General features: G+C 36.7%; 2 protein-coding genes across 5 annotated transcripts in view; one reads left to right on the top strand and one right to left on the bottom strand.

Annotated features, from left to right (window-relative positions):
• The window catches only part of RICTOR (RPTOR independent companion of MTOR complex 2), a 77,900-nt gene extending 57,042 nt beyond the window's left edge, over positions 1-20,858 (top strand). The window contains exons 23-38 of the mRNA XM_021380965.1: positions 2,625-2,789; positions 3,201-3,277; positions 3,392-3,470; positions 4,923-5,032; positions 5,166-5,253; positions 6,033-6,125; positions 6,989-7,095; positions 7,707-7,936; positions 8,652-9,675; positions 13,433-13,610; positions 14,410-14,494; positions 15,782-16,015; positions 16,434-16,586; positions 17,262-17,385; positions 17,808-17,946; positions 18,124-20,858. Of these exons, the coding sequence (XP_021236640.1) occupies positions 2,625-2,789; positions 3,201-3,277; positions 3,392-3,470; positions 4,923-5,032; positions 5,166-5,253; positions 6,033-6,125; positions 6,989-7,095; positions 7,707-7,936; positions 8,652-9,675; positions 13,433-13,610; positions 14,410-14,494; positions 15,782-16,015; positions 16,434-16,586; positions 17,262-17,385; positions 17,808-17,946; positions 18,124-18,198 (2,961 nt within the window). The 3' untranslated portion in view covers positions 18,199-20,858. The remainder of the gene's footprint in view (positions 1-2,624; positions 2,790-3,200; positions 3,278-3,391; positions 3,471-4,922; positions 5,033-5,165; positions 5,254-6,032; positions 6,126-6,988; positions 7,096-7,706; positions 7,937-8,651; positions 9,676-13,432; positions 13,611-14,409; positions 14,495-15,781; positions 16,016-16,433; positions 16,587-17,261; positions 17,386-17,807; positions 17,947-18,123) is intronic.
• Positions 22,986-25,866, bottom strand: part of LOC110389905 (oncostatin-M-specific receptor subunit beta-like) — a 33,530-nt gene continuing 30,649 nt past the window's right edge. For all 4 annotated transcript variants that reach the window (XM_021380972.1, XM_021380970.1, XM_021380973.1 and 1 more), the window contains one exon: positions 22,986-24,992. In XM_021380972.1, the coding sequence (XP_021236647.1) occupies positions 24,543-24,992 (450 nt within the window). In that variant the 3' untranslated portion in view covers positions 22,986-24,542. The remainder of the gene's footprint in view (positions 24,993-25,866) is intronic.

The following is a 25,866-nucleotide window of genomic DNA, read 5'->3' as shown; positions in this document are numbered from 1 at the left end:
TAATAATGTGCATCTATCTATTCTGTCTAAGGAAACAGAAAATATCTGGTTTTTTGGCAATCTTTTGAAACACAGATTATTAGGATATTTAGAATCATAGAATCCCTTGAGTTGGAAGGAACCTTTAAAGGTCATCTAGTCCAACCCCCCTGCAATGAACAGGGACATCCACAGCTAGATCAGGTTGCCCAGGGCCTGATCCAGTCTGGCCTTGAAAGTCTCCAGGACGAGGCATCAACCACAACACTGGGCAGCCTGTTCCAGTGCCTCACCACCCTCACTGTAATAGACTTCTGCCTTAGATCTAACCTTTCTATCCTTAATATCAGAGTTGGTTGTGCAGTCACTTATAGCAAGTCTGTAATCATAGTAATCTGAAGGCAAATTCATGGCTGAGATGCATTGTGACTTAAATTATATTACTTAGAGTTTAATGTTGCACTGGATGAGACTTTTTCCGTAATTCTGTACTCCATGAAATACCATGAAGATCCTTTCTACGTTATTAAAAAAGGCACATGTGTGAGGGAGGAATAGACTTCATGGAAATAAAGCTAAGAAATATTGAGAAATTAAAGCTTGAATCTTAGTACTATGATAATACTAGGAAAAAAGGGAAGACTTACTTTTTGAACCGCTTAGTGAGACGTCCTTTATTGGTCTCATGAACGTTGGATAATGGTAAAGCTGGTGCAGTGTGTTTTGTTTTCTGATTAGCTGACCTGCTTGGAATTAGAATTCTAAGGGGCTTAGTTTTTTTGATCCAAAGGAGGCAAAATGCAAATAAAGTGGACTATCTCAGCCAAAAGAAATGCATCTACATTGACCACACATAATTTCCTACATTAATAATTAACTTCCTTAAACTCTTTTCTTGCTTTCTGTGTGCCTAGCCACATGCATTCTTATGGTGTTAACTGAACTGATGGATTTTTGAGGAGAAAATTTCACTGAATTCTGCTTGACTGAAAAGCAAAATGTGAACTTGTTGAAGAACCCTTTGGCAATGCTTGTAGTCTGTTCAGGGAGGATAAGATGTTCAAAAGAATAAGGAAAATATTGAAGTGACATGCTTGCGTGAGTTGTTTCATTAACTGAAGGGTAATTTGAAAGTAAATCTTTATTAGGTGTTAGGGGAGGTGTTTGCCATTTTATGGGTTTTATTGTCTAGAATTCTGAAACGTTGTCCAACATACAGCACTCCTTTTGTATCTAGAGAGCATGATAGGGAGAAATTGAAACTTGTTCCGCTTTATACCTCTAACTCTTCAGGACCATAGGGAGAATATATTCTTATGTATCACTAGCACTAGCAATCTACCATCTTGTACAAGTGAATACTAAAATTAATCAAAAACATCCAGTTCAACTAAGGCACTCACAAGCTGCTCTGCTTTGCCTATTTAAGGACATCTGATGAGAACCTAGAAGAATGAGTAGAGCCTGTGTAGTAAATAAGCAAATGCTTGTGGAAGGATTTCTCGTAATTTATAATTCAGATGTTAGATTGTGATTTTGATTGTGTGCTGTCTCTTGCTTCTAAATTAGGTTTAAAGATGCATGGAACTGGGCATAATTTATAAAAAGCTATGCTTTGTAAGGGTAAAAGACTGTCTCCAATAAGGCTTCTTCTGTTTCAGATTCTATTTCTCTGATACATTGTCAATGAAATATTTCTCATTTCATGAGCTAACGATGCTCTTTCTTGCTTTAACTGAATATATAGAGATTATACTAGTTCAGTTGGAAAAGACTTAGAAATATTGAATCCAACTGCCTGACCTCTTCAGGGCTGACCAAAAATTATACTGAGGACATTACCCAAATGCTTCTTGAACACTGACACACATGAGGCATCAACCAGATTTCTGGGAAGCCTGTTCCAGTGTTACCCTCACAGTAAAGACTCTCTTGCTAACGTCCAGTCTGAACTTCCCTTGGCACAGCTCTGTGCCATTCCCATCCTGCCACTGATCTCCAAGAGCAGAGCCTGGCACCTCCCTCTGTTTCCCTTCCTCAGGGAGCTGCGGAGAGCAGTGAGGTCACCTCTTGGCTAACTCCAGACTGGACATCTTGAGTGCCTTTAGCCTCTCCTCCAAAAAAAACTAGCCACTATATATTGAATAAGTAAAAATGTGCAAATATTTGAAGATGAAATAACAAAACAAGATTTACACTTCATACTCTTGTTTTTTGTGAAGTCCCACTTACCAAGTATTTCAGGAGGAAGAAGACTGATCATTCTAGAAGACAACTTACTTACTGTCTAGCCTGGACCAATTTAACTTATCTCTCATAATACAGATATTCACATATCTCCCCAGTGCAGATCCTTTATGGTTTAATGAATAGAGAATTTACTTGATTAGAGGCCTTAAAAGTATAAGAATGCTGGAGACATGAAGTAATATTTGGCAGTGACTACGTTACTAATGATCTCAGACTCAAATTTGCTGTTTGAATATAGTTTTCTAATAGAGTATAGTTTTAATGCATAAGGTGTTCATCAGTTATTTTCTGTAAAATATGGTAATTGAAAATGTATTTTCAAAACTGTAACTCATTAACCACATTAACTTTGTTTCTTCCATTCAAGAAAACATTTATTTTCCTTGCTTTTGCAGAGCTGCAGGCTGTATGCAACAAAACACTTGCGAGTATTACTGAGAGCAAATGTAGAGTTCTTCAGCAACTGGGGGATTGAGTTACTCGTGACCCAATTACATGATAAAAATAAAACTATTTCTTCTGAGGCACTTGATATTCTAGATGAGGCATGTGAAGACAAGGTGAGCATCTTTTCCCTTTTCAATCTCTTTGTGGTATGCAAAGCTAAGCTGTTCCCCACCCCCTCCAGACCAAAGTAAAGTTCAGGAAGCTACTCAGTTTGCTCTCTTGATTGTCCTTGATAGTCTTAGTAATATTCTTTTCTGCATGCGTTCTACAAACCATGCCATTAATGACAACAAAAAGTATATTATGCTTACTATAAATATTACTCAGTCTAATATATTTTGATCATTGTACTTTTAAAAAAAAATTACATACTTCATGACAGAAGGTAGCAAAAGTGGAGGATGTAAGGATGAGTGCTGTTTGATACTTCCTTGTATGAAGACCTTACAGCATTGTTATTGTAATTGTAGTTTTTAGAGGGTTATAATGCTCTGATACTACTTACACATTTTTAATTATCTTAGGCCAATCTTCATGCCCTTATCCAAATGAAACCAGCTCTTTCTCACCTTGGAGACAAGGGTTTGCTTCTACTCCTGAGGTAAATGTATTGAGTATGCTGTTGGAATTCACGCTGTGGAAGTAATAAGCGTTTGATTTTTATTCATATTATGTGATTGAATTATGGTATTGATCATCTGGTGTTACTTTGCAGGTTTCTGTCCATTCCAAAGGGGTTTTCATATCTAAATGAAAGAGGTTATGTAACAAAGCAAATGGAAAAATGGCAAAAGGTAATATGAAGAATAAAAATGTGTGTTCACTTGAATTTAGGAAGAGGAACACACATGAACACACAGACTTGAGAGGGCTAGATGTAATGTAAAATACTGCACTTTCACATGTGCATTACTACTGCCAATACATGTATTCCCTCAGTGACTTAGGAATTTCCTGATAGAGCTTGACAGGATCTTAGAGTTGCATAACTCCTCTGTGCATGTGTTCTGTTGACTTACCTGGGGCTTTTATATAGTTTTGCTACTCCAGCAAATACACTGAGAGTAATGGTTTTCCTAAATAGGTTGTTGTAAGTCTTACCGAGAGAAGTTTGCCAAGGAATACTGCTTTTGAAGATGCTCATCAACTCTGGTTGCAGAAAATTAAATTTACATCCAACTGTCATGAAGGCTCTGCCTCAGCTGTTTGGAAGTAGATAAGAGCACAAGACACATTAAAAAAAAAAAGAAAATACAAAGTGTGCTCCGAAAGTAATGCCTCCTATTTTATTGTGTTCCACAATGTCAGAGGCAGATGTTGGTGGTACGGCAGTAGAGGTACGTTGAAACTTCCCACCAATATCCTGTTACACTTTGTTGCTGTGCAACACATGGCAGCAGAGGGGCAGTCTGACAAAATGGCATCTGACATGGAAGTACACAGGAAGCAAAGGTGTGTCACTGAATTCCTCCATGTGAAAAAAATTGCACCCCTTGACATTCATTCACACTTATGGAACATTTATGGAGACCAAACAGTAGATGTTAGTACAGTGAGACACACCACAGTAAGTGGTGTGTTTCAGCAGTGTTGTCAGGGACATGAAAGAAAAACCATGTTCCACATGGCCATGCACAGCTGTCACACCACAAAATGAAGAGTGTCTCCATTAGCTCATCCATGCGAATTGGCTAATGGTGGTGACTATGTTGAAAAATAGTGTTTTGTAGCTGAGAGCTTGCTATTTGTGTATATTGTAGTTTCCGTGAAAATAAACAGGAGGCGTTACTTTCAGAATAACATACGTACATTGTTGGTGGACTAAAAGAAGTCTTCATGCATTATTTTATTTTTGCAATCTCACAAGTTTATTTTCCTGAGGTAGTAGTTAATCATTTTGTTATTGGTCACAGTTCTGTGAGCTGTTAGGCAATTTTTTTTACTAATTTATAAACAGTATTAGGTATACTGAAATGCGTTATGGTCTGTTTTAGATTTTATTGGTTAAAGTCAAATGTGAAATATTTCCTTCTTTTTAGCAAGTTTTCTGAAATACATACAGAATCAGTTGATTTTCTGTGAAGTCATATGAGTGAAGTATGGCAACTTTGGGGAGCACCACGTTCAGATCATAAAGAAGCTCAGTCTTAATTAAGAAGCACTTTTTGTGTTCCTTCTTTATGAAGTACCATACAATAACAAATATATGACCTAAATAGATTGTGTCAAACTTTACCTTCTTTTAGGAGTATAACTTAAAGTATGTTGAGTTGATTGAAGAACAACTTAATGAAGCACTTACAACGTATCGCAAACCTGTTGATGGTGATAACTATGTTCGTCGGAGCAACCAAAGGTAAACACTGTCCACAAGAATCTTCATCTGAAAAAATATTGAGAGTAACTCACTGCATCACACTTCAGTGTAATTTATTTTAATAGAAAATTTCAGAATTGCTGGGAAAGCATATAATTTTTCTTTCCACCAGATTACAGCGACCACATGTCTACCTGCCAGTTCACCTTTATGGCCAGCTGGTGCACCATAAAACAGGCTGCCATTTATTGGAGTCTCAGGTGAGGATCGTAATGATTTATAACTTGAAAGATTTTAGTGTACAGTACCCCTTTTTAAAGAAACATGTTTTAACAGATGTCAGTTAAACAGTGACTACAAAATAAGCAGACAGTGAGTCTAGTGTTATGGAGCCTTAACTTTGTGAAGACAGTCTTCCTATACTCATGTAGCTTTCCTGATGCTGAAATATCAGAGAAATACCTTGCAGTGTTTTTCTTAAAATGGCCAGTGGACAAAAAAATAGAATGGGAAGCAGGTTGGCAGTAGAAATATACTTTTAGTCTGTGTTTAAGTGAGTAAACTGTATGTTGATGAATGAAATTTTGCCTATCTTTCCATGTGTATCAAAGCATGGAGGTGAGGTAATAAATTTTTTTTTGTTTTTTTTATCTAGAAATGCTAGGAAAACAAAGCATTAGCTGGTTCATTATTATTTGAACTGATTTTTAAAGTGAATTTGCAAGATGTTGTATTGAATTGTATTTAATAGTTGAAAAATTTGGAAGTGCTTATGTTGTAGTGTGTTAAACTGAAGAAATTTGCCTTTATAAAATCTGAATTAATCTGATGCATTCAGAGGTGATATTAATTATTTTTACTTACATTACCATTCCTCTTAACTTATACTTCATTATGCCGGAGCTGCCACTGTTTACAATGAGGTACATACTTTTTAAATTAGTGCTTTATGTTTGTTAAAAATGCAAGAGAACCCCTTAATCTGAGTTCTCCTTCTCATTTTCAGCTGAGTGCTTTTTCTTCTGTCTTTTTCCTTCAGAGTATTGTTACAGATCTGAGTTACACTGTTCGTTCCCCAATGCTGGATAAGTGGGAAGGAATTAAGCAGCTGAAAGCAGCCCTTTGGGCCTTGGTTAGTACAGATTTACAATGTTTTTACAGCTGTTTGAATTCTGTTACAACTTCTTTTTTTGAAGTAACTAAACAAAATCCTTTAAAGCCATTGTTTATGAATCTTCTTAAAAATGTGTGCTTCTTCTCCCTCAGTTGTTGTTTTATATCATAACTGGAGTATCATATGAAGTTTATTCACTGTGTCCATTTTTTCTGAGCTTTTTTGTCATTGCTTTGACTATCATTACTGTTTTTACAAATAAAAAAGAACAAATTTCAACATGTAGTGACAGTGTTAATATGGAATAAGAGGTTACAGCCTGCTGTGTGATATATTCACTGTGGTGTTGCAACATACAGTATTTCTAGAGGAAAGCTCACTGCCATTATTGAGGCTTGTGAATATAGTCTTAACATCTCTGTTACTGAGGATAACATTGGGTAAAACCTAGTGTCTGTGCCTATCCAAGCTGAAATTCTAAAGCTGCTTTATCACCTTAACTGTTCATTTACCTCTTTCCTGTCTTCCTCAAATTTTCTTTTGTAATAGTCAACTTGAACAAATGTATAATTACATGAAAAAAATACTTATTTAAGAGGCAATAAGTAAGCTCTTACTGCTAGCTGTAGTAGAATTGGTAAACTGAGGTGTGTGTAGTAGTTAGCTGTTAGCAGTTTTAATTATACACAGTATCCTGAGTCCTTTACTGGATTTGCATGACTAAGGTCGAAAAGGAGAGACAAACTTCTCAATTTTATAATACCTTTGGGAGGATGTTGCTAGAAACTGTACCACTGACAAAAGCGTTGGGCTTTTTATCATTGGTGTTGCGGATCACACATCAAATTCAAAACTTTTTTTTGACAACTGTTTTATTCCAGGGCAACATTGGATCATCAAATTGGGGTCTTAACTTGCTTCAAGAGGAGAATGTAATTCCAGATATAATGGCACTTGCCCAACATTGCGAGGTTCTCTCTGTTAGAGGGTATGTGTATTTAATTATTAAACAAAATTTTTAGATGACAGTTCCAGAAGGTTTTCAAATGCACTTACTTCATTCATTAAGGTATATTTTTGCCACTTACTTGGAAATCACTTATTAAGGATTATTAATAACGGATTCTGAGAAAATTCTCAAAATTGTATAGGAAGTTCCGAAGTCCAAACAGTAAGTAAATGGAAGAAAATATATACTTTTTCCCTCTATTGAAAAACAATTAAAACAAATATAGAACATCTCTGGAATCAACTTACTATTCCATCACTTATATTCAGCATCTGTCAAATCCTTAAAAGAAAACATCTTTGAAAGGATGCTCTTTTGCCTAATAATGCTGCTGTGTTTATGTTCTGCTTTGAATTTTCTGTATAATTGTGTTTTATTTTTGGATGGTAGATTTTTTCAATGAATTTCAGATATCTTATTTCATTTTCTAGGTTTCTGTTAATTTACAAATGAAAATCAGGAACAAAAACTACATGATAATTTTGTGAAGTTCTACAGAATTGTTTTGAAAGTATTTCCTTACAAAAAAAGAAGTTTAGTTAAATTTGATGCTATTATTACTCTTTTCTCTCTGTATGTATTAAATACAGAACCTGTGTCTACGTGCTTGGTCTAATAGCCAAAACTAAACAAGGATGTGACATTCTGAAGCATCATAACTGGGATGCAGTAAGACATAGTCGTAGACAGCCTTGGCCAGTGGTTCCTGATGACATGGAGCAGCTCTGCAATGAACTTTCTTCTATACCTAGCACTCTTAGCCTAAACTCTGAGTCCACCAGTTCTAGGCACAACAGTGAAAGCGAATCTGCACCTTCAAGTAAGTTTAAAAAAAAAACCAACCTCAAACCAGAAAGCAAAACAAATGTTTTGTTGTTCCAGTCTTTTTGCAAGGATAATATTAAGTAAGTAGTTTAGAAGTGATATCAGTAAGGAAGAAGAATGAATGCATGGAGGTCATTCTACTTCCAGAGAGATAGATAAGTGAGAGGAAAGAAAGCAGTACTTCACAATTACATTTAATGTTGAGGTAAGAAAACTTCAACATTAGGGTAAGCTAGTAATTCCTAGTCAAGTCTTGGCAGCTTGATGTAATACCCTACAGAAAACTCTGTACTCTAGATCTACATTTACTTGCTTGTCCTCAAAGGAGTATCTAGAAGTACATAGGCACACACACACACCATTGCTATATTTAAACTGTAGTGTTAGTGATATTTGGAATTTGAATCCAGATATATACCATATTTAGATACCATTAAAGGGGTGTACCATTTGTAATCTTAGTAGCTGGATATATGCACTGAAGTTAAGATAGTGTGGCTTTTCTTCTAAAGCAAAGAAAATTTCAGCATGGGTGTTCCCAAATACTTAATTTACTGTACTAAATTCTGAAGAAAAAAGTTCAGTTGAAAGTAACAATAAGTCATATACACTACAATTTTAACTTCATTCAGGAGGTTGTTTTTTCATGGCTTGCTTGATGCACGTTGAAGAAATGTCATTTTTCATTGACAAGTCTCATTTGATTTCAGGTATGTTCATCATGGAGGATGACCGTTTTGGTAGTACTTCCACTAGTACATTTTTCCTAGATATTACAGAAGATGCCGAACAAATATTTTATGACAGACCTGGGCCTTCAAAGGAGAAAGACCGTAGTCCTTTTCCCTTTTTTTCATCCAGCAGAATTGTGAAAAATCGCATTCTAAATTCTCTTACTCTACCTAATAAAAAACACAGAAGTAGCAGTGATCCAAAAGGAGGAAAGCTGACATCATCCGACAGTAAATCAAGCCTGAGGCGAAATCGTACAGTAACAGAACCTTCCTTAGACTTTCCTTCTGGTGAAGAATTCAACCCTGTTTTCAGAGTTCCTAAAATCCAGACTTTACCAACAGAAACTTCCATGTGCTTACTTCCAACAAAAGAGGATACTGATAGTACCCCAAGTATTGGGGAAAATGATTTGAAGCTGCCAAAAGGTCTTGGAAATGAAATTCACCGAGAAAACACAAGCAGAGAAAGGCTAATAGGGGATGGTAGTACTCAAACACATTTCAAGAGTCGTAGTTTAAGTTTTAATACAGATACAACAACAAGTGGAATAAGTTCAATGAGTTCTAGCCCTTCCAGGGAGACTGTAGGTGTGGACACTACAAATGTAGACACTGACTGTGGAAGTTTGAGTACTGTGGTAAGCACAAAAACAGTTAAACCTAGTCACTGTTCAACGCCACAGTCTAACCATCTGCCTCTCTCAAAATCAAACTCTGTATCCCTGGTTCCACCGGGGTCTTCTCATACACTTCCTCGAAGAGCCCAGTCTCTCAAAGCTCCTTCTCTTGCTACAATAAAAAGTCTTGCTGACTATAACTTTAGCTACACAAGTTCTCGAGATGCCTTTGGTTATGCTACACTAAAACGCTTACAGCAACAGAGGATGCATCCTTCGCTGTCTCACTCAGAAGCCTTAGCATCTCCAGCAAAGGATGTGCTTTTTACTGACACTATTACCATGAAGTCTGGCAGCCTGGATTCTCGGCTAACCCCAAGCCGGTAAGAGATTATTATGTGCTTATTTCTTTCTTCAAAGCTAGAAGAGCAACTGAATAAGAGATGTATTGTTCTAATATTTTTTTCCAACTTCATCTAACAGTGACAGTTGTTGCAGCATCCTAGATTACGTCAGTACCTATATTAGGAGTGTAATAAGCTAATGAGAAGTCTGATATTGCAAAGTACTCTAGGAGAAGCCCAACTTTCATAGCTGCCCTCAATCTTTTAAGTGCTGTTGGTGACAAAGGAGTATACTTCCATCACATTTGCTTCCTGTTTGACTCTCATTATTTAAATGTAGTTACATGACTGATGTTACTGAAGTTGCAATCACACAACATTGCCCATGTAGTCAGAGCTGTATTGCAGAAGATAATTTTCTTAATGTCACTTGAGAAGGTTTTGGGACAGCATGTCCTGCCGGTTCAGCATACTCAAGTTCATTGTGGCATTGAGACCAGTGGTGAGATACCGTTGTCACTGATATGGATGTGCATTTAGTTTTTTAGCCAGAACTGAGCAAAGATTTTACTCACTGGGTCTGTTTTTAAACTACAGTGTCATCTCCTTTATTTTTGAGTGATGTTAGATATTCTGAAAACTAATTGGATAGTTATATAAGATATCTAACTCATACCACTGACGTTGGTTCCAACAGGTACAGTCTGTGCTGAACAACTTTCTCTCAGAAGATTTTCTGCTTCTCAAATTTTTTCCTTTGAGATCTGCTAATGGGTTGGATTTTCAAGTAGTCACTGAAAGGAAAAATACATTTTTTATCTCTTGATTTTACCTAAATATCCTTTCTCACAGGAAATAAATGGGAGGAGTTACCAGTACATTCGTCACCTCCTGAGTGCACAGAATAGCAATTACATTCCATATAACCAGCTCTGTGTATATAATACCTGCTTGTTTCCGCTCATTTTCCTCCTGATTAAGAGCAATATTAATGTGTTGATGTTTTCAGAAGATTCTGCAGAAATGTCATAGAAGAGTTTTGTTACCTTTGATAAGTTAGGAGTAGACTGAGTGTGATTCTGAAGATGATTCAGTAGTTAAGATGCACCATCCTGGCAAACAGAAAGTACTGCTCTTCACTCTGTTACTGGTATCCTGTGCTAAAGTAGGAACAAGTTAGTGTAATTTCAGTGGCTAAACAGATTCTATTGTAGCTGTAGTCATGCTGCACCATTCTTTGCATTCATGCATTTGATGTGAAAAATAAGCCTTGCTGTGGTGGACTTTCATCCTGGGACTCAGCATGTCATGTAATACTAACAGTATTCTTAACATGGAACTGAAATGATTGAAGTGCTCATCTCTGTAAGAAGGTTAAAAAAATTAGACTGGCATATTATGAAAGGTTGTTGGATTGTCTTGGTTACTGATATAATTGATTGGAGAGATTGGTCTATTTAATTTCCGCATATGTTACTGCTTACAGTTAAATACTGTCCTCAGCTGCTCTTTAAGTAATAAAATGGAAAGAGATATTCTGTCCTGTTCGTCTTCCGAGGCCAACGAGCAGACACTTGACTTCAGTGGTCTTTTTAGCTGTTCAGTTCTATCAAAAGGTTGACAGGCTTATTTCTTTAACCTTGCATAGTAATATATACAAATTTTCCACCTCAATCTTTAAGGACAAATCAGAAACATTAAGGTGCTTGTCTCAACTTCTATCATGCTCTCCAACCATTACCTACAGGCATGATTTTCCAGGATAAGCAGAGGCAAATGAATAGAATTAATGCTTCTTTCTGTAACTTTAAACTGAAAGCAATTATAGAACACTTTGTTATGAAGTAAAATCTGCAGTTGTGAACTAATCTGGGTTTTGAAGCATGGCTTGAGACTTACTGCAAGTGTACTGCTACTGTAATTAGCATTTGTAAGAATTTGTTAATATCAGGAAAAGTAGTGATGTCCCTATAGTCTCTCATGTACTTGGCCATTGCATAAACTTCACATGAACAAAACACAATGGTTTATTTTGATTTTAGTATAAATTTGTTAAAATCTTCCTATCCATAACAGCCTAATAGCCCATCTAAACAAAAAAAACCAAGCCTACAACAATTACAGGAAATGATTTCCAAGGCAGAAAGTCAATTTCAAAAAATCAGATGTTCATTACACTCTAGCTCCTGTTGTGTAATAATCTGCAGTAATTTAACAAAAACTATTGGTGAGGAATATGTTTCTTTTGATGTTCAGAACACATTGTCACATTTGATGCTTCTTACTACACTTATCCCGAGAGTCTCTCTGCCACTCCTTGCTATAGCCTTTGAATGCTTAATAGCATTGATTATTTTTGTACCAGTCCTCCACTGATAAAATACTAAATATTAGTAAATATTTGCTTACAAATAGAGAAATAATGCAGAAGGTGTTGTTTGTCTTCAGTAACTCTTCAAACACAATTAGTGTTTTCCTTTTAGTCTTTCCTTCCTTCTCATCTTAATATTAGGTAGAATTGTTCAAATCAGAATTTTAAATTAATTTCAGTAGGATCATTCAGCTGCTGTGTAAATCAAATTTGTACGGTATGGAACATCCCTTTGGCCTGTTTGGTCAGCTCTTCTGGTTCTGTCCCCTCCCAGCTCCCTGTGTTTCCACAGCCCCTTGCTAGCAGGGCAGAGTGAGAAGCTGAAATGTCCTTGGCTCTGCTCAGTGGTAACTGAAACACCAATGTTTTCATCAAACGCTCAAAGCACCTAACTCTACCCAAACCAAAACCATGACAGCAGCATAATAATTTTTATGTGCTCTGCATAGTAATTTGCATTTTTTTAGCTCTTGCATCTTCTTAACCTTTTCAGTTTTGCTGCTCTTTTAACATAAACCCCAATATAACTTTCTACATATGGATTTATTTTTTATTCCTTTTAATTTCATTTTGAGGAAGAACAGTGATGAAAGGATGAAGCGGTCTTGTCATACTAGATTAGTACTTATGTGGTCATCTTGGAATAGGAAATTTTATTCCACTGTGTGGACAGTCTTTGCAGAAAGCATTTGTATAACTTCAATGAGAACTAAAATGAGAGGTGGCCAAATGAGATTTTCATCTTCAGGACTCATATCAGCACCAAGGGCACGTTCTCAACCTCCAGTCTACTGTTTTATTTTTCCAACCTATTTCTTTGTTCCTCAGGTTGTTTGTCACAGTCAGCACTGCTCACTGTGCAGCTTCACGTTTGCTCTTTCTAAAGTTGAGCAAATTCTTCTTCCACACAAAGATGTCTTTAAAGTACAGAAAAAGTGTTCCTTTCCATCTCTGGTACCTAGCAGGTCCAAGCTTTGCATTTGCAGTAATGTGCCTGAGGTCTGAATTTGAGTATTCATTCCGTCTGTACATTCTGTGTACAGACAAGTACACACAAATATGGGACATCTAGCAAATTAAAAGCCAAAATCTGCACTGATTTGTATCTGGGCTGTAAATTTTCAGACTTAAGTTGAATAAAACTTTTATAGAGTTGGCAGCCAATTAAGCAGAAGCTTGATCCAACTATTTTTCACTTCCATGTCCCAGGGCTTCCAAAGAAATCACAGATTTTTGCCTTAGGAACTGCAAAGCAATGTAGTGTGATATGAGGCAGAACAAAAACAAATCTATAGCTACAAGAACAACAAGCTCTGGGTTCTACGAAGGAAAGATGAGGGTGGTCTTTGTGACCACAGCCCTTCTTAGTTGTAATGTCCAAGGATGACAGCTTTACCAAGACTGCAATTTATTTTATTCTTACAGGTTCATGAAAGCTTTAAGTTACGCTTCATTAGATAAGGAAGATTTATTAAGTCCTATTAACCAAAACACACTTCAGCGTTCTTCCTCTGTTCGTTCCATGGTTTCTAATGCTACATATGGAAGCTCTGATGATTACATTGGCCTTGCTCTCCCAGTGGATATCAATGAAATATTTCAGGTACGTATATGATACTGTGAATGGGTTTATTTGCATTTTTAATGTAAGACAGTGAACTGTTGCATTTGCATCAGAACAGAGTAGATCTACAGAAAGGAGGAAAATAGGTTGTTGCACATTCAAGGAATGTATTTTGGAGATATTCGAGACTGGCTTGGATATCTGCACATGCAGCCTGCTGTAGGGAAGCTGCTTTAGTGGGGAGTTGGGCATGATCTCTAGAGGTCCCTTCCAACCCGTATGATTATGTGATTATCTCAGTATCTTATCACTTGCCTCCCTCCCTCTACTTAGTTGAAACACATTGCAGTGTAACACACTGATAACTCAAAGTTTAGTAATCTGTTACGTAATTATCAAAGAGAGGACATGATCTATGTCAAACATAAATCAGTGGCTTTCTTACCTTTAGTTTACTTAGTCCTTGCTTTTAAAATCTCAGTTCCTGTCTCAAAAATAGCTAAAGTGAAGGCAAGCCCTCCCATCTTACCTGTCTGTTCTCATTTTTGTGATTACTTTGTTTTTCTTTCCTTCATGATCTTTATGGTATGTTGATGTTGCTTCATTTCTTCTCTCTCGTCTCTACATCTCAAAGGCCACCACTATGTTTTTCTACTTAGTGACTGCTTATAAGCCTTACTTAATCGATGTTTATTCACAAAACTATGTTTTCTTGTTTTCATTGGCTTTTTTTAGTACTCTTATTAATCTTTCTGTTGTAGTTGTCCTCACAAAATCTGTTGTTCTTTGGGTGTAATTATCACCCATGCTAAATTTGATTGTCCATTGAATATTCCAGGTAAAAGAGACCCCATATTTCCAGAAGAAAACTACGCCTCCATTTGATGACCGTGGAGCAAGAGTTTTTGCACCTGATGCAGGAGGTATTTTGTTCCTCTTTTGTAACTTCCTGTTTTAATTTGTACATAAGTTGTTTGGGGTTAGTTGTTTGGTTTATTTGTCCATTTACAGAAAAGGTTATTGTTAGCTGTTAAGCGTTGACAGCTACGTTCTGAATTTTAGGGTAGTATATCATTAATTCTGTTTTTTAAAAATCTAGTGCAAGGCAGTGTAATTTCACCGTAAAGTCCATCCACCTCTAATAAACTAAGGATTTTTCATTGTAATATGAGCTAATGCTAGCTGATGACAGGTGGTGATAGTGCAGTTAAAAAAGAAAATAATTTAAGCTAAGATATGTATATTTATGCACTATATATATATTTATATATATAATGTTACATGGAAATTTTATTCTTAACATATGAATGTATAGGAACTAATAAAGGGGTTAAGTGTTCACTTCAGAACTAAATTTTATCTTTCTGTGATGTTTCTGTAACAGTTGATCATTGGAGGTGGTACACGAGGACTGCCAGTGCTTTACAAATGCCTTACTTGTTCTGGAAAGCACTTTCAAAAGCAATCAGAAATCTGTAGGGCATCAGTGTGTGTTTTTTCATTGATACTGGTCCTAGAGTAGTACAGTATAGCTGTTGTCTTCTCAATAACTGGAACTTTATTACAAGCACTTGAGGATACAAATAAACACATCCTACTTACTCCTTTCTTTCGTGATTGTAGTGTAATATATACAGCTGATTCTCCCAAAGGGACTTTGCTGTTGTTTGCTAAGTTGCAGTATGCTCATCGTTCATAACTTACTTGTTGATGTTTTCTATCCAAGGAAGCGCTATAAAGTCTTTGTCCTTTTCCTGCATTGTTTAGTTTCTTGATGTTACAAGCAATTAGTTACAGTTCTTAAAATAGTTTCTATTTTCACTTGTGAATATACAATTTATGCTTTGGATATATTAGTCGTCTTTGATGCTACAAAAATTTGTAACATATTGGTGTTACATGGGTGTTAGGGTATTAGTTATCACTGACATACTTTTGGAATTAACTGCATACCCTCTAACAATGTGTGTTTAGAGATTTAATTCAGTCCTTTACAATGTTGTGTTATATTTGGTTAGCAGGGGCTAAAGCTTGATGTTTATTTCTGGAATTCTAACAGATTTTAGGAATTTAAAATAATTAAGTAAAAAATAAAAAATTACTAGGTCTTCCTAGATCTTCCCCAGCTTTCGAGTAGGAAGTTTAATTAAAATTGTGTTATATTAACTGTTAATCTTGTTTTGCTTTTTCTGTTATCTGCTTATCTACAGGTCTTCCATCGGGTACAAGTGACACAGTCAAAAGTCCTTTTCAGATGCTCCGACAGCAGATCAGTCTCACAGAAATAATGAATACCAGCCGTTCAGATGCCTCTCAGTTTTTAGAAAATACAGAGGATACTGGGTTACAGGAGCATACAGATGAGAACTGCCTTTACTGTGTCTGCATTCAAATTCTGGGTTATCAGCCTAATAACAAAGTGAATTCTTCATATAATCGTGCAGGTTAGTGTTCCTTGTGGGGAAATGTGATAAAACTGAAGGAGAATGCTGAATTTTGTTCATCCTTATGCGATGGATCTTAAGTTTTTTTCATATTGACTTTGAAATTAATTCTTATTAGTAAACTTTTTATGCAATTAATGGTATTTCTATGGACATTTGTCTTTTCTATTTCTAGGAGCCTTAATCTGACAAGTTGTTTGCATGTTTCTTAAACACTTCTAAAAGCTTTTTAAACATCTAAGATTTTTAAACATTTTGAATATAATTTGTCCAAAATTCAGCATCCAATTTCCAGCTTGTTTATATGCTGGCAGTTACCATACTGAGTGCATCAGGATATTGCATACTTAACACTGTTGAGAAGAATCAGGTGAGGAAAAGTATGAATAACAAAGATGCAACATCTTGTTTCTGTCAGATTTCTCAGACATTCCATATACTGACTGGTGTGGACAGACCATACATAATCACTTAGATGTGCATTCCTCCAAATTTTCCGGGATTTCAGGCTGTAGTGATGCAGTATCCCATGGTTCAGCCAGCAGCACCAAGAGTACAGAGCTTGTACTGGGTGAGTTTGACAGCTTAATATTATTAGAAGCTATAGCTCTTACAGTATTTTTATGTTTTGTGTATTTTATTTACTGAAAGTTGTCTGTTATTTAAAATTAAACACTTTTGGATGCCTTAATCAATGAGGTAGCCACATTGAACATTGCTACGTCAGGTGGGAAAATATACTTGAAAATCCTGCTTTGGTTGAATGGAATTTTGCAGTTAAACGTTTCTCTATCCTACATTGGAATCAGGTTGATTATTTTTTCTTTTTAACATAACACTGTAGAAAAAAAAAAGTTCTTTAAAAAAAAATACTGAATTTCTGTAAAGAGACACATTTCAGTTTTTGATTTGCTTTCTATTTTGAATTAATATAACTTTTTCAGTATCTCACCCAGCAACATGCTTTAGTAATAGATACAGCACTGTAATTGAGTCTGTGTTTAGTCTTCAGTTTTTCCAAATGTGTCTCAGAATTTTTGAAATGCTAGTTTATCTTTAAAAAAAACTTCATGAAAATAAAATATTTAAGTTTTAATGAGAATTAAAGATAATTCAGAATACGTATGGAAATACCTGTATGTGTGTATGCATGCATGTGTATTACAGAATTTCAAAACAAGCTTATGTGATGTAAAATCAGCACAATCAAGTGCTAATTTGCTAATTGATTAATCTGTTTTTTCAGGAGTAAAATCAATCCCAGACGATACGCCAGTGTGCAGAATACTTCTCCGGAAAGAAGTCTTACGCTTGGTAATCAATTTGAGCAGTTCAGTGGGAACTAAGGGCCATGAAACTGGACTCCTGACGTAAGTTAAATGCACTTCAGATGTTTTATCCGCATTTAGTTGTTTGTATTGTCTTAAGTTCTCTGAGGTAGAGTTTGACCTTATTTCTTACTTTTCACGATAGTCTCAAGCAGATACTGTTGTGGGTTACTAGAGATAGATGAACATGGCAGAAAAGCTAAGCAAAGATTTGCCTTCTAATATTATTTGCTCTGTTATATAGAATATTCTATTTCATCTTGTTAATGTATATTTCATCCAGTTTTATAAGAAATAATGCTGTCTGATCTGATTTTTCTTTGTTCATCATATCCAGAATTTATAATGCCCGTTACTGAAGAGTTCTAGTTCGTTAATTTAATTGTACCGTTTTGAAGAATATCATGGCAACCTGCTCTCAGTACTTCTAAAAATCTGTTTTGTGTTTTGTCGTTGTTGATCAGAATTAAGGAGAAGTATCCTCAAGCATTTGATGATATATGCCTGTACTCTGAGGTGTCCTACTTGTTAGCACATTGTACGTTTCGACTCCCATCCAGAAGGTTCATTCAGGAGCTGTTTCAAGATGTGCAGTTCTTACAGGCAAGTGGAGGGTTCAGATGGTTGAAAGGCACCAAAATATGCCAACTGGGTGCAGGTTTCCTTATGCTGAATAATAAATGCTTCCAGGTGTATGTTTATTAAAAAATACAATTTTGCAACGATATTCTTGTGAAATCTCTAATGACATTAATACTTCAACTGACTTTTTTCTTTCAGATGCATGAAGAAGCAGAGGCTATTTTAGCAACACCAACAAAGCAACCAGTAACTGATACATCAGCTGAGTCTTGACCTATGTCTCACGCAGTTCTTACATGCAGACTTCCTGGAATTCTCAGACATCCTCCAATTGACTGGATAATAAAGTTTGGAGCATCATCTTTTAGACTGTTCCAGAAGTTACTGGTACCTGAAGAATGAACTGAAAAACTTCTTCCTCAACCAATTACTGCCCTAGTCTATGGAGTCCCTTGGGGATTTATTAAACATTATATAGTTCTAATAATAGTAATTATCAGTATATGCAAGAGCCGAGCACTGAACACCTCCACAAGTTTTCATTTCATTTTTTACCTTAAATTAAAAAAAAAAATTGAACAACACACAGAGACACCTATGATTGACTTCTAATTCTGTTCTGGAGAAGCAGAATTATGCCTTGTTTTGTTTTTTTTTTTATGAAACCCCAGGAGTTGGATGAGGGTGCATTCCGTTGCCAGCAATGGGGAGCTGTGCTGTGATCATGGACAGCAGGGGATAAATGTTAGATCTTTTCTGTTGATTTTTGTACTGTTTATAACACTACTTGGCGGTTTGTAACTTCAGACAGAAAGAAAAGCCTCAGAATATGAGGTTCCTTTAAGTTATTTTAATGTTACTGTAGTTGTAAGTCGTTTTATTAGCAGTCTCTCCATTTTCATTACATTTACATACGTGTATCTTATCTGAACAAGTTAAGGATTTTCACTACAGTTTGATTTAAAAATAGCAAATCATTTAAAGTTAAAATGCTGAAATCAAATTGTTTTCCCTGAATGATATGCATGCGTTTGCAGTTTCTACACTCATGCTCATATAGTGTGAATGTTGGTCTTATTCTTAGCTAAAAACCTTTAACAGGCATGATTTGTATCAGATAAATGAATATTGTATAAACTAGACTTGAAGACATTTAATCATTGCTGCTTTTGTGAGAATGCATATGAGCAGTTTTCCAAGTTCCGTGAAAACAGCCTTTTATAAAAATGAAGGTTTGATTGAATTTTCAGTGGATGAGTGATCAAGGATCAGCTAGTGCTGATAATTGTAGTGAAAAGCCTTAAGCGCCAAATTTTGAAGCAGCAGAACTTAGAATTTTATATTGGTATTTGAGACTTGTTGCAAAAGTTGTATGATACAGTGACTGTTAATGAGGAAAACACACGCATCTATCAAACTGGTGAAGTTTCTAAATTAAGGAGTGCAAGCCTAATGGAAAAGAAAAATATAGGAATCCATCACTTTTATAATGCATCTAAACAGAAGCCTTCATACAAGGGTAATATAAATATATGCAAATGTGTATATATACAGTAGCATGGCCACCTTTGTTAGAATGACTGTAATAGGAGGGGGTACCCTTTGATTTTGATATAGGTGAATAATTCAGCTGGACTGTACTAAGTAGAACGTATTTTTATCCATTCACTTTTACCATTTTTGTAATTGTCAGATTAATAATTAAGATAAGTGAAATTTATAAGATAAGTGATACTCATAACCGTATTCTTACTAGGTGTGCTACTGGGGATATCAGTAAGTTGTCTTGTGAGCAGTAAAACAAGAATCCTAGTGACATTTTAAAATGTACTTGCTTTTATTGAATACTTCATTTTGCCACATAAGCACTGCTTTGCAGATATCACTTCACTGTGTTCTTATGTGCACTGTGTACCATCAGATTCTCATAAAGCAGATCTGTGAGTTGCTGCTCATAGCCAAGTCTAGTTCCTGAGATTCGTCTCATGAGTTCCCACTGAAAGAAGGAGTGGATCTTTAAATTCAAATATTTCATAGTGACAGAAATAATGTATCTGTGTCAAGAAATGTTTTGAAATGTTCTGAAAACATACCACACCAGTAATGGACTTCTCTGGTTATAAAAAATAAATGCTTCTGTAAAACCAAAATGCCAACCACAGTAGACCAAATAGTGGTGTAAACTCCAAAGGAAGTAATGTAATGTTCCCAAAAATGGGGCTGGTGTATCTTACACAGTAGTTTCAAACACTACCTCAGTTAGGCTAGAGTACAAGAGATGTGTTTTAGTAACTAGATGGGGTTACATCAAACAACTCCATGTATTTTTTTTTTTTGCAGTTAAAGCAAAATAAACAAGTTTTATCACCTGTATTTAAATAAAACACATGTGTTCATTTGTTACCAGCTTAATACATAGCACTTAAAGTAGAAGGCACAATAGAAAGGCCTCTGATTATTAAAAAAAAAAAAGGTAAGCAAAAGCAATGTCAATATACTTTTGAAAGATTTTGAATCTTAAACTTCCTAAAATACTTGCTTGTATGGGGATCCATGACTATAGAAACTTGATGTATGTATTATTGCTGCAAATTAGTTAAAATGATTTTTTCTAAGTGTATGAGTGTCAGTAGATTTCAGCTAGTAAGCATAAAGGTTGTAAAGTCTGTACATAACATACATTTCTAGAAATAATTTACATTAAGCTCATACTAGTGTTTCATTTTAATTGGCAAATGAAGGGATACTGATACCTAGTTATAAACTGTGAATTTCTAATTCTATCAATTTCTTTTTTTTAAAAAATCCCTTTTAAAGTTCTTATTTTGGGGCTGTATTTGTATCATGATAAAACTTCAAAAGAAAACTGTGGTAAATTTAAAAAAAAAAAAAAAAGTGTCTATTAAACCTAGTAAAGAATCCTTCTACTTTCCCTGGAAGGCATAGGAAGGGAAGCTGACAGACCCGCTCATGGTTGGAACACAATCGGACAAATGGTAAAGCAGACAGCACGCACTGACACTGTATACAAATTCAGGTTGCTGTGGCCAAGGAAACTCCTGACTGCTTAAGCGTGCTCACAGGAAATACTCTAAACAGGTCTGAGGTGAAAGCCTTCATGGGAGGGAGAGCCTGACTGTGAAACCAGTGGAATGTGGCCTACTAAATTATCTGACTCACTTTCTTGGTCATCTCTGGCAGTAAATAGAAAGGGAGAGCCTTTTTCAAAGGGCAGAGATGTAATTCCAGGGCTCTGAGTTATTTCCTGCTTCTCTACATAAAGAGGGGAGGAGGACCCTTTTGGTGCCTGAAATACTGGGATGCTGAATGCTTCCAGCTCTCATGGTTGTCACTTGGAGCTGTAGATGCTCAGACTTTGAGGTACTTAGCTTGTATGCTGGACGCTTGGCATGTTGTACTGGCAGCAGTCACTTTTCTTTATCTGGCTGTTCTTATTTGATCTGACATGTATACCCAAAGTGATTTATTTTTTTCCCCACAAGAAACAGTAATTTGTAGTTCAGAGTGCAGGGGTTGGCACATTGAGGTGAGCTGCCCTTAGAAATGTTTTAAAAGGCAATAGTGACAGTACTGCCCATTTTCTTGTCATTTTGGAATACATGTTGTGGCGTCCTGACTGAGAGTTGGAATTTACACCAAGAAGCTGAAGAAATGTATGGCACTCTGACTGTTTCACAGTGTCTGAAGATAATTATGTGAGAAACGTTTCAAAAAGAATAGATTAATAAAATCCCAGTGAGAAATTTAAGAGTAGCTGCTGCTTCCTAGTCTGAGTTCTTGTCTTGATGCCTGGCTTTTTGGGCTTCAGGAAGGTTACGTTAACCTTGTGAGTATGAGCTCAAGCTGAGGGATCGCAGTGAAGAAATTCTTGCCGTGCTTTGGAGCACTTCCATGCTTTCTGCTCACCTCCTGCTGTGCAGAATTCTTGTTATTCGGGGCTCACTGTGGAGCCAGATGAAAGCAGGTCCTGAAACTTCTTTCAGTTACACTTGTTATCATGTGCTTATTGAAGTTGTATACAAGGTGAGAACTGCGAAAGTCCTTTGGGAATGTGCTAGAAACACTGTTCCTATCATGGTCAAAGCTGCAGTCTCCCTGTTTTGGTGGTTCTTGTTTTGTTTGGCTTAACTTGGTTCTGGTTCCCTGGACAGTTATTTTCATCAGATTTGTATGTTCAGTAAAGAATGTGCATTTTCTTTGGACTCTGTTTGTGACGTAGATGGATAGTAATGCCACAGCATGCAGAAATTGCACGTTTTGCTTAAATTGCTTTGTGAAATACACTTTAATTTGAGAAACGTAATTTATGCCAGAAAGTGTAACATGCCTTTTTGCCACTGAGTAGGTTGTTTCATCACAAGATGCAATATCTTAGGGAGCAAAGGTAAACATTTTATAGACTCAATTGAAACATTGTTCCAATACAGGGCTGTCAGCCTCCCTAAAACTGCATTAGAGGAGATGATGTAAATTAATCATTCTGAGGAGGGAAGGGATCAAGGAAAATCTCAAGACTTACTCTCCCTGCCCCACATTGTCTTTATTTAGTAATACGCTGCTAAATATTTGGAGGTTCTAGTGTTTGTAGGTCACTGAACAGACATTGAAATCTGATTTATATTGTATACCTGTAACATAGAAAGAAAAAGTATTTATATATTTTCCGTAAGAATATTGCATTGAGCTGTGTATAATTTAAACAGAGGCTTGTCCCAAAATGGTGTTGCCCACCTTGATTTTTGTGGTTTTTTTTTTTGTATAGTGTGTACAGTTCATGTCTATGGGCATTAAAAGCCTCCTGAAGCATAATCTTATCAAAGGGATGCATTGTTAATAAAATGTACTTAAACTTCTCATAGTTGTTCTGGTCTCATATGTACCTCTCAGTACTAGAAATGGATTAGATTTTATTTATATTTGTATGTTACTAATTAACTAGAACAAGCTGAAGCTTTCCAAATAAACATTTTTTTGTCAAAAGTATATTTTACATTAATACTTTGTAAGATGTCCTGTAAAAATAGAAGGGGACTCCTTAATAGTTTGTACACCATTTTTATTTTATTCAGAGTACTGAAACTGAGATTAGTTACTTTCCATTATGTGATGTTTGCACAATTCAAGTGTTAGCATTTCAACAACAGATGTGAAAGCTGAATTATAAACAAGAAATGAAACAAGAAATAAAACTTTCAGTTTTGAACCCATTCAGCCATTATTAATGCAAGACAGATGTCTTAAAAAAAAAAAAAAAAAATGCATTTACATGCCTTTCTATCCCCATGTGAGAAATATTTTTCTAGTGCCCTGACTGTACCCTTCCACCTACACGAATTCTCCTCGGAACAGTCTGTTCCTATGTTTTGTGACACAAGAGCTGTCACGTGCAGCACACAGAAAGGTTTGTAGATGACAGGCGGAGCTCTCATGTTGCCAGGCTGGCCTGTGCCTGCTGTTAGGCTGTTTTCTTGCTTCCAAATGACAAAATGCCTTCAGTCCAAGAAAGACCAAAGGAGCCACCTTTGCTGGAGCTGAGATGGGAGCTCCTGACAGGCCCAGGTCTCTCACCTCCCATCAGGAAGGCAGCACCCGCTGCATCACCTCCACCCACGCTATCCCTGCCACTTTGTGACCAACTGCTGCAGCCAAGCCCCACCAACAGCAGCTCAGAAGTAGGAAATAACGCCTTGTTAGAGCTGTCCTCTCTGCTGTGAAGAACCTGCATCACATCAGAATTTAAAATGTTGGTAAATGTGGCTCATGGGATAATCAGCCTTTTTCACTGAGTCCTGTATGAGAGTTCCTTTGGTAACTCTTGATTTTAGTCTACATTTCAAGTTTGCTTTAAACAGGCCTTTTTTTGAAATGAAGGTCTTTTGGATACAGTTACTACTACTGGATACAATCTGTTGTGCTTGTTACAAACATATAATTTCTGAAAATCAAAGAAGACCAAGTTCACCTCAGTATGCTGTTCAAATTCTCAGTTATCACACAGTCATAGTGCTCAATTCATGTTTCTGCAAATGCTGCAAGCTAAAATGTGTTAAATATCAAAAGGAATGTCTTTGAGAGTTTCAAAATCACGGCTAGCATGCTTTTCCTTCATCACTAGCTGGAGGAAGAATTTTTTTTTAACATGCAAACAATAGTATCTGAAGATCCAGCTGATAGCCTGAATATGTTCTTTGCGAAGGGGATTAATGTAACTGCATCTGACTCGTGTCTGCTTACATAATTGTCTGGAGTTTGCTAAGTGCAAGGGTTAATGCCAAAAAAGGTTATGTGCACAATGAGTGCCTTGGTAACACCTCCACAAACAGCTGTCCTGATGGAAAAACAGTTCCCACTGCATATTACAGGCTTCAAAACATTGGCCTGCAAATCTTAAAGCCAGTAATTTCTGATCAAATGATAGCACACAGCATTCCACTGCAAAAGCCAGTATTCTTGAACTAGTCATTAATGAGCAGCTTTGCAGAGATAACAGGAGTAGGACATCTGGGCTTGTGAAAGCCTATACTGGAAAGAGAAGTTGCTGTGGATTCAGAAATTCCTGTTTGTATTTTGTAACACAAAAACTCAAAGAGGGCACATCAAAGCCTCCTTCCAATGCAGTGCACATCTGTTTGTGAAATGTATCTCAGATTGGTCTTTCTGCCAGCTGCTTCTCCAGGTGATGAGGCAGAAGCACCATTCAAAATATTGAGGTAGTACTGTGGCTGGTACAGCACTGCTGACAGTTCTCCCTTGCCAGTTTCTAGTGTCTCTGGTGTTTTATAGGGATTGGTTTCAACTGCAAGATGAGAAGAATAAGCAAAATTTTCAAACCAAGTATGCGTCTGAGGTGTAGATGTGGATGTAAAGCTTCTCTCCTCATTTTTGTTATGATAAACTGAGGAAAGATTCTGATCATCCATCTTATCTTCTGTTGGCGTTGAAGACATCAGGCTCTGTGGACGTAATTTTTTGGCCTCAACCTTATTATCCAGTGCTAGGGTGTCAGGAATGCAGTTGCTTAGCTTCAGTACTTTCTCAGAACCAATCTACAGGAGAAGCATCAAAGAAAAAAAGTACTCAGTGAAGGAGAGTGATTAACTTAAAGGCTTGTAAAATTGCCTTATAAATGTTTCGAGTTTGGATTAAATGAACAGAAATCAATGAAAAATACAAAATGTTAGAGGAAAGCTGGATTTTATGTGAAATTCACAGAGTATCTCTCTCTGATACAGAAAGAAACAGCATTGGAGCAGGCTGTCCAGGGAAGTGGTGGAGTTCCCATTCCTGGAGATATTTTAAGAGATTGGTGGATATGGCACTAAGGGTCACATCCACACAACCATTTATATAATCACAGAATGGCTTGGGTTGAGGGGAACCTTAAAGTGTGCCTAGGGGCAGGGGTTACCACCCACTAGAACAGGCTTCCCAGGGCCCCATCCAGCTTGGCCTCGAATGCCTCCATCCACAGCTTTTCTGAGTAACATGTGCCAGTCCTTCACTAATCAAAGTCTCCCTTTGTTCAGTTTAAAACCATTCTCCTTGTTCTATCACTATCAGACTGTGTAGAAAGTCAGTCTCCACCTTTCTTATAAGCTCTCTTCAAGCACTGGACAGCCACAGTGAGGTCTTCCATAAGCCTCTTTTCCAGGCTGAACAAGCTCAGCTCCTTCAGCCTATCTTCAGAGTAGAGGTGCTCCAGCCCTATGACCATCTCTGTGGCCTTTCTCTGGACCTGCTCCAACAGCTCCATGTCTTTCTTGTGCTGGGCGCTCCAGGCCTGGACACTGTACTGCAGGATGGGCATCAGAAGGGCAGAGTAGAGGGGGGCAATCGCCCTGCTTGCCACCCCTGTTTTGATGCAGCCCCTTTGCACATGGCACTAAGGCAGCAGCTCCTGGTTCATATGACCTGCAGGGG

This window comes from Numida meleagris, chromosome Z (assembly GCF_002078875.1).
Source record: "Numida meleagris isolate 19003 breed g44 Domestic line chromosome Z, NumMel1.0, whole genome shotgun sequence".
Classification (NCBI taxonomy): Eukaryota; Metazoa; Chordata; class Aves; order Galliformes; family Numididae; genus Numida; species Numida meleagris.
The sequence above is the reverse complement of the archived record's forward strand: the minus strand, read 5'-3'. Positions and strand labels throughout refer to the sequence as shown.